This window comes from Gambusia affinis, linkage group LG16 (genome assembly GCF_019740435.1).
Source record: "Gambusia affinis linkage group LG16, SWU_Gaff_1.0, whole genome shotgun sequence".
NCBI lineage: Eukaryota > Metazoa > Chordata > Actinopteri > Cyprinodontiformes > Poeciliidae > Gambusia > Gambusia affinis.
This window is the reverse complement of record NC_057883.1, coordinates 20,572,338-20,581,711: the sequence shown is the minus strand read 5'-3', so window position 1 is coordinate 20,581,711 and position 9,374 is coordinate 20,572,338. Positions and strand designations below refer to the sequence as shown.

General features: G+C 36.3%; 1 protein-coding gene across 1 annotated transcript in view; it reads left to right on the top strand.

The window, feature by feature from the left end:
• Nucleotides 1–3,057: 3,057 nt before the first annotated feature.
• btbd7 (BTB (POZ) domain containing 7) overlaps nt 3,058–9,374 on the top strand; it is a 31,278-nt gene continuing 24,961 nt past the window's right edge. The window contains exons 1-2 of the mRNA XM_044143400.1: nt 3,058–3,409; nt 8,984–9,189. Of these exons, the coding sequence (XP_043999335.1) occupies nt 9,108–9,189 (82 nt within the window). The 5' untranslated portion in view covers nt 3,058–3,409; nt 8,984–9,107. The remainder of the gene's footprint in view (nt 3,410–8,983; nt 9,190–9,374) is intronic.

Genomic DNA, 9,374 nt, shown 5'->3' with positions numbered 1-9,374 from the left:
AGCATTTAAACAAACTAAACCGTGTAAATTGGTTTAGTTTGTTGTGTAAATACACTTGAAATGAGACAAAACTAACTTACAAATAATTTTTCAGCAAGAAATAGGAGCTTGTTTTAAGTTAATTACTCTTTAATGTTATTGTTTTTCAGTATACTTCCACTGGCTGACTTATAACAAAACATTTTTCCTAAAAATTTAATAATCTGCCAGTAGAATCAAAACTTTTTCATCAATATTAAGGAATAATTGACAAAACAAGCTCCTATGTCTTGATGAAAAGTTACTTGTAAATCAGTTTAGTGTAATAAGATGTTTGAATTTTTCTCTAGAGACTAGACCAAAATTTTTGGTAAAATTTAGTATTTTGCTGTGGGTCTTCACTCCTCATCCCCACAGTTATATGTTGTCCTTCCATGAAATTTCCCTCTCTGCTCTGGTATTCCTAACCGGTTATAAAAGCCGGTCCCAGAGGACAGATCAGCAGGTTTATAGTGGCATAAATGTTTGCTGCTGTGTTGCAGTCGTATCATTGGATCCCTTTTCAGAGGCCAAAGCCTGCAGAATGAATAAAACATCTCCCCCACTCTGCAGAGGAGAGCGCAGTGTCCGCTTGAGTTCATCGCATTACAGCCAATAAAGTAACTCGGAAAGAGGTTCTGCTGTCCTGAAACGGGTTTGAAGGTCCAATGGAAACTAAAACGTGGTTAATTTACATGAAAACTACCATATTACAGATCACATTTCTACCACAGTGGGTTAGGGTTCATTTAGGTATAGATAAAAGGGAGTACATTACTGCCAAAAAACTGAGACATTTTCAGACTAATCTCAGAAACTTTCTAGAAAAAGCGTGGATATTTCTGTGTGTCATAGGTAGAAACAAATTTCAACTTTTCAAACTTAAAATTTCAGAACAATTCTGAGATAAAAAAATAAAAATAAAAAATTCTCACAAATTTTTATTTTTTGACACTCAGAAAATTCCAAGTATTTTCTCAAAAAGAGAATTTTTTTAGCTCCAAAATTTCAACTTTTAGAGCTCAGATACGTCCTTATTTTTTCTATTTAAAAAAAATCTGAACTTAATCTTTGTTTTTTTTTTTGTTTCTTTTTCTACCCCATTTTTACTTTTGGAGCTTACAAATTTTATAGTTTTTTTTTTCTATAAAAATTCTGAGGTTAATCTAAAAAATTCAGATTTTCTTTTGTCACAAATTTTCAACATTTGACATTCACAAAATTCCAAGTTTTTCCAGAAATTTTCTGATTAGTCTCAAAATTTCTGAGTTTTTTTTCCACTCACAATTTTTCAACTTTAATTAATTAATTAATTTATTTATTTATTGTTTTTTCTGGAACATTTCTGAAATTAACCTCAAAATTTCACATTTTTTATAGCAAATTTAAACTTTTGTAGCTCAGAAATTTCCAACATTCTTCCTAGAAAATTTCTGAGATTAATCTCTGAATTTCAGAGTTTTTTTGGTTGAAATTTACTCCTCCTTTTACTATTCTTCTGTCTAGAATGGCCCTAAGTTGCCGTCATACATTTCTAGAACATTATTATAAACAGATTTGCTCAAACTGGAAAACAAAAAGTCAGTCCTACCACTGGGCTGATCTTTTCCTTCGGCGGTTTGCTGTAGATGGTTTCCCTTTGGTTTTGCTGAACAGTTTTCATGAATAGCATCCTGGTCAGTGCAGCTCTCCTGAAGATCGAAGACATCCTTCCTGCTTCGCCTCTCAGTCTGTCTTTAACTTAAAGGAAATGTTTCTGCACGAATCCCTCTCCACGTCCCCTGAGGCACAAGTAGATAGGATCAACTTTAACAAGTTCCCATCATTCATCTGAGGAGGAGTCACTTCCATGAACCAAAAACACTTAAAATAACAGGAAAAAGCTTCATTAAGGCAGCACCAGTGGTCTAGTTTGGGTGGCTGCAGGAAAAGCACAAAATATGTTAGATTTCTAATATGGCTTTAAATAAAACCCTAAGTGTAACACAGAATAAAAGGATGGTTTAATTGTTGACTGTCCTTACAATTAGTGCTAATCAGACAAAGCAATAAAACGTGATATTTGCATGACGTGTCACTTCATCATAAGAAAAATCAATTTGTTCCCAAATCAGATTCTTCTCATTCAAGAAAATAATGCATCTCTGCATATGCTGCTGCAAGTTACAAACTAATTCAATCTATATTTAAATTTCTGTTTACCAAAGATACCTGAAAAAAATAATTGTTTTGTCCTTTTCTGTTGTTTCAACAGTAACACTACATAACCACTTCCAGTACTAACCCAGGGTCGCTTTACACAAGTTAGTCACACAAACCTCCATCTTGATTTCTCTACTGATTGAACTGAAATTGAACCTCAGTGCATTAGGTGTATTCTGGCGCCCTCACCAGGATGCTAAAAAATTATCTGCAGTGGCAGACAAATCACTTAAACAATGTTTTCAACACATGAAATCGCTATTATCATACCAATATGTGGGGTAGAAAGTGTTCATTTTGATTTTTAATAATATAAAATCACTATATATTTTATACGCAATACATGCGAGCAACAATTGCCTTATAACACTTTAATTTCCTAAATGCTAAAGTAGACAGACTTGTAAAAATCTATATTAAGACATATGCTACATCTCTGAGCACTTTGGTAAGTTTTATTTACGAATGAATTAGTAAATTAAATTAATAAATTAGTCTTGTACTTTTTCTCCATTGTTAATTTATGTAAAGAATCGCTAGAGGGCGCTCGCAAATGAGAAATTTCCCAATCTGCTATGAGTTTTTATGCTCCTTTTTGCAAGTAGAGCGAAAGAAGCTGTGAAGGTAGCGGAACTTTCATATCACTTCCGGAGTTAAGAATAAGCACATCCAAATGTTAATGCGTTAACATTTAAAATGTATTATCTGTTTCAAAACTAGAAATTTATTAAGGTTAATTGTAGATGTCAAATATTTGGTTAGCGTTCATAGACAGTTGCCGACTATTCACGGTTAGCATGTTTTATTTTGAAACGCTGAACCGGAAGCTTGATTTAATTTCAGTCAGCTTGGACTCGTTGGCTTCGGGATAGGCCGTAAAAACCACCCAACAAGGCGTTGTGGGGGAAACACCGAGCCGAACCGAGATTAAATAAAGCTTTAGTTCAGTTTTAGGTGGAGGTAGATTGTGAGAAATGAGGGGAAGTCGACGGAAGTTGATAAGGTTTCGCATTTTCACGGTTTAATTTGGTGGCTGACGTCGATCGGAGCGTAATGAGCAGAGTTGGAGAAAGAAGGAGCTGACAGCTTTTTTTTTCCTCCCTTCCTCTGCTGATCAGACAACTTGGACCGGACTGAACTGCGCTGTGATCTGGGTGCAAACTATGGATAGGAAGCTCTGAAGTTCCAGGTAAATACGATCCGAACGGTTTCTGTTCAACAGATGTTCCTCCGCTTCCAGGAAAACACCGAAGAGTTAAAGCCTCAGATAGCTAAGCTAGCTGCTGAGGAGCTGCTGCTAATTACACTGAAGAGGGACTTAGGAGGTCCGAGGAGGACTGAACAGAACCGAGGAAGTGTCAGGAGGACTGAGACCGGACGAACTGGACCGGGTGGGACTAAAGAGTGATGAGGAGGACGGAAGAGGGAGACTAGAGGGTCCTGAGAGGGACTACTGACCCTTTCTGATGGGGACAAAAAGGGACTTGGAGAGGTAAACTGACGAAGACTGTGCAGGACTAAAGAGGTCAGGGGTCGTTTGACGACATTTGAGAAGGACTGAGAGGGTCTGAGGAAGACGCAACAAAACTAAAAATGCTTGGGAAGGACTGGGGAGTACTCGAACCGAAACGATTAATCGTAATTAATCAATTATCGAAATAATTTTCAACTAATTTATTAATTAACTGGAGTATACAAACTCAAAAAAGGTCGAAAGAACAGCACATCCAGAGCAATAATTAATGGAGGGATGTCCAAAGTGTGGCACAGGGGCCATTTGTGACCCTCTGGAGAATTTTGTTTGGCCCCTCGGTTTGCAAGTATCGGGAGAGATTTCTTTCAGACCAATAAAATTACCTTAAATATAACTATATATATAGCTACAAGACACTATTTAGTACATCACTGAAGAGATAAAAACAGCTATATATAATTGAACATAAACTTACTAGAATACTAGTTTGAACCCTACAGCTCTGGATGAGGATTGAGGACTGATCGAGTCTCTTTATTATTTATTATTATTTTCAAACATGACAATTTCCATCAATGCTGCTCTGAAATAAAACGTTTGGACTCTTCTCTGACCTTTGTTGCTTCCCTCACTTATCTGCAGAGCTCTCTTGTCTGTCATATGTTAATTAAATAGAAGCATATTTGCATAGACCTTTAAAGTGACTTCTCTGAGGAGCAGTTATCTTGAGATTGTGAGGAGCCATATGCAGGCTGTGATAATCCTGCAGTAATCTCTCTGAAATTGTGGATCCACTCCCGGCCATTGCTTCAGATCCTCTGTGAAGTGTTCTTAGTTGAACAGGTTAAATTATGTTGCATTGGTCTTTAGATGACTGTAATTGTTGAAGTTTTATCCTCAAAAACCAAAACTTGGCATGAAGTTAAAGGAAGTAAACTCTGAGTATCTGAAACGGCTGGATTTTGGTTTGGATGCTCCTTTCTCTGACTGGTTGAATGGAGAACAAAACAATGTTATTGTTTCCTGAGACTCATTCCCCGAATCCAGTCATTTTTATTCCAAAAGATCCTAAAAACAAATTATTGGAAGAACAATGTTTTTGGTTTTGTTCCATGGCCTCCAGAGCTAAACGCGACCAGCTGACTGCTGACTTTGAAAGGGGAACTGTGCAGAGGAGCAGTTTGTATTGTTAATTGTTCTCCGTGAGTCATCGAAAACATAAATAGATTTTACCATTTCATTGTCCCTATTCTAGGTCTGCAACTAACGATTTTTATAGTCATCAATATTCTGACAAGTAATTAATTAATCAGATTTTAAAAAATGGGCACATTCAAACCACATAAGTGTTTTTTATAGAATATTGAAAATACATAAAAAAATTCAAATAAATAGTCTGCTTCCTATTTAAATAAGAAAATTAACATTTTATTCCCTAACATGCAATAAAATGGCATTTCTGTAGTGAATTTGACACAGGTGAAACTAAAAATATGCCATTTGAGGAGTTTTTGATAAAACATATTTGCAGACGAAGGTGTTATTTTATCTTGATGCAAAATGTATCAAGATAATTGTACAGTTTTGGCATAATTACTGCTCTGAATATGTTGTTTTTTTTCCCCCAGCAAATTACCTTTTTATTTCAGTGTGTATCCTCCAGTTAATGATTAATCGATTACTATATTAGTTTTATTAAAACGGTTCAGTCTTGCAAATGAGTTCTTGGACCTCAATGAGACGTTATAAATAAATGATGGTAAAAAAAATAGTTGATTGTTTCAATGACTGATTATAATTACTCTGATTAGTTGTGATGAATCCGATTAATTGCAAAGAATCCAATTAATTGTTATTAATAATAATTAATTTGATTAAAAATCAAGCTAATTTGATTAAAAAATTTGTTTATTTCAATAAGCGATTAATCACTATTAATTTTATTAATCACAATTAATGATTGATCATGATTAATCTGATTTTTAACAGATTAAAAATCAAAGTAATTTGATTTGAAAACAAGTTAGATTATTTTAATAGTTGATTAATCGTGATTAATCAACTATTTAATCAATTAATATGATTAATCGCGATTAATATAATTAATCGTTTCAGCCTTTTGTTTACAATCTTTTCTGATTCTTTTAGTTTTTCGTGCCTCCTTTAGTCGGGCCATTAATCAGCCTAATGAGAAACTGATTTAGTTGATTGGGTCAGCCTGTCGCTGCCGTCCCTGCAGTCATCCTGCTTCCTCAGGGAACGGTGTGAACTGTTTTCCCATCCACCTGCAGCCCTCTCCTGCAGTGTGATGATGTGTGCATCGACACGTCACAGCTTTGGAGGTCACTCTTTGTTAGAAAGTTCTGGTTTCCCTGCTCTGCTCTGTTTTATGACCTCGTTTTGGAGCACATCTGATTGTATCAAATATCTCCCGAGTCAAACCGAGTCTATAATTACTCACTATTTCTGTCCAGCTGGCTTTGCGAAGCACACAATGCCCACAGGTCATGTTACAGGTTTTGATACAGCTAAACTGTTAATTTACACTCCAACAATGTTAAACTGAATGAGATGCTCATGAATGAACGCTGAAGATGAGCTTCTTTCTTTTTTTTTTAGCTAATTGATTTCTCAGGTTATAAAGATACATCCAGCTTCCATTTTCTCTCACCATGATGAGAAAATCCTCATTAATGATTGATGGGCCCCAGCAAGTCATTTGAATAATGAATCCTCTCCCTATGTCATGCATTTTCAGGTAGATCCAGTTGTAGTCTGGGTTTTGGTTCTGTAAGCCTTTCAATACGTTTTAAAACAGGAAGAAAAGGGAAATGCTGATGCAAGGTGAGCAGCTTGAAGTGGGAGGGGGCAGGGAGTGCCTCATGTCACCTCTCATTAGGGACGCATAGTCCAGCTCAAACTGTGTCTGCAACACTAAACCAGCTCTGTTGGGAGCAAAACGCCACCAACAGCTCCTTATTGAGGCCTGAATGTGCAGAAAGCGTTCTTAAAGTTGCACCTTTACTGGAGATTCAGGTCTCAGTAATAAACTCCTGGATGAGGCTGTTATAATTCTGCTGCTGGAGTTGAATTTGGGTTCTTTTGTTTGGCTCCAAAGTGTTGTAAAGGTGGGCATTTCTATGGTATCACTTATGATTTATTGTGAAAGATTTCTTATCATGGTGAGAATTTTTATTTATTATGATAAATTTCAACTGTTGATGTTAAATAAAACTGACTGTATGATTGGAAATTTTGTTTTTGCTATTTTCAAAACATTTTTTGTCTGAAATTTTGCTAAATATAGAAAGAGAGTGGATCAGTTGATAAAAGTTGGGTGAGTTTTGTTAGCGGTTTGTTATAATTTGTTAATTGGTGCATTTGTTCATTCATTGGTTAATTTTTTTTGGTTTATTGGTTCACCAGTACGTTGGTTTGTTCATTTGTTGGTTCATTCATTCATTCTTTCATTGGTTTGTTTTGTTCATTGTTTCATTCATTCTTTGGTCCATTAGTAGGTTAATTTGTTCTGGTCAGAAATGTTTGTCCTCTCAACATTGGACACTTCTGGCATTTCCAACAGGATTCTAAACACCCGTCATTGTTTCCGTTTCTCTGCTACTTACTGAGGGAAGTTTAACCAAATATTAGTGCGTGTAGATATATGTATATAATTTTGTACATTTTTCAGTTTGTGAACTTATCAGTTGCTTGTTGCGCTCTCAAAATGAGGAGTTCAAATAATCATACAAACAAAAAACTCACCTCATCATGCAGATGATGAGTGGATGGAAACTTTTACTGGAACTGTAAATGAATGCCAATAACTTCCTACAATAAAATCTGCTTTTATTTAAGACTATAAATAATGACGTCATCAATAAAGCCTCTGTTCATTTGTTAATAAAATAAAATAAAAAGTCTAGTCTGGTCCCAGTTGATTCTTTGCATTTTATGGCGATCATGACATGTTAACGATCAGGTTGACATCATTTTCTCCACCTACCTGCAGCCAGAGCTAAAGGCCATATTTAGATCTGTCTCCACTTCTCCGTAGGCAACAGAACTCCAATACCTGTCCTGTTGCCTCGTTGCACTAAAAACATTTTCAAATTACCTAAAATATTAATTCTGATTCTCTAAATTCATGCTCCACCATTACCATGTAATGGGCATCGGACTGTAATGTCCTGTGTTTGTGTATCTGTTTGTTTTGAAGTTGAAGCCAAGCTACATCTGCATTAGATTTGTTGTTGACTGGCAATCAGTTTCCTGAGGGGAGGAAGAGGAAGTCTCTGTTGAAGATTGCAGATAAAAGCCTGAACACGAAGATCTTAGAAGGAAAACTCCCTGAAGTAAAAACCTCAGAACGTCTTTTTTTAATCCGCACAGGCCATTGAAACGGCCAGGACGGCCATGATTGATCTCTGCAGTAAAATCAATGTGGCTGGAAGGAGGTGATGGATGTAATTAGGTGTTTCTCTGTTCAGCCTCGTCAACGCTGGCGCCGCCGGGCGTTCATTATCTCTCTGAGTCTGGGCGACATGGCTTAAAAATAAAATATATCATTTGTTTCACATAAAATCAGATTTTTTTTTTCCTTTCTCTCACTTTCTTTTCTGAAAAGAAATCACAAATGACTGATAAGAAAAACTTTGTTCAAATAAAAAAAAATGTGGAAAAATTATTTTGAAGCTAAAAACAAAGTTTGAAATTGAAATTTTGTGTTTTACTGAAAATAAAAATGTGAAACTGAAAATATATTTTTAAACAAAACAAAACACGAAAATGTTTTAAACTAAAAAATTGAAGCTGAAAATATTTTAATACGAAAAAAATTTAAACTGAAAAAATGAGTTAAAAATACTTTTCAGAATTTAGTTTTTTCCCTAAAATCTGAAAAGTAGTTTAAGTTAAGTTTTTTTAGTATTACAAACTGCGACAGACTGGCGACCTGTCCAGGGTGAACCCGCCTCTCGCCCGGGACGCAGCTGGAGAGGAACCAGCAACCCTCCTGACCCCATTAGGGATGAAGGGTGTTCAGGAAATGGATGGATGGATGGATAGATAGTATTATAATAATTATAATATTTTATTGTGGAGTTGACCTGATGTGAAACAACGTGATTCACTCTGAACTGTGGAAGGAGTGCATTGGTGGAAAACAAATCCAGATACGCCAAAAATTAAACTAAAAATTAAACCAAAAATTTGATTGACTTGAGATGCTAGACGCAGTTTGACTTTAACTTTCTGTCTGTCCTCTTTCCTCCATTTTTCGGGGTTCAGCGGCCGGGGCCTGGGGCTCGGAGGAGGCTTCAGGACGTCCATGCCCGACCCCCACAGCTGAGGACCGAGCAGGATGACTCAGCACCAGGGGGGCCCCCCAAACAACAAGTGAAGAGACGTAAGGATGGGGGCCAATGGATCCAGTTATCCACACTCCTGCTCCCCGCGCATCGGGGCAAACACGCAGACGCAGCAGACCTTTATAGGTAAGTTCATTTAAGTTCCTCCATGCTGTGTTAAACTGTCCCTGTCGCTTCTCATGTAGGTTAAAAACCTGATTTTTACTTCTTTTTTTTTCTGTGTAATGAACCAATATGTATATCTATCCTTCCTACAAATGCATACTAATAGGGCTCTGCCATGCACTTACTCACACTTTAGATTAGATTAA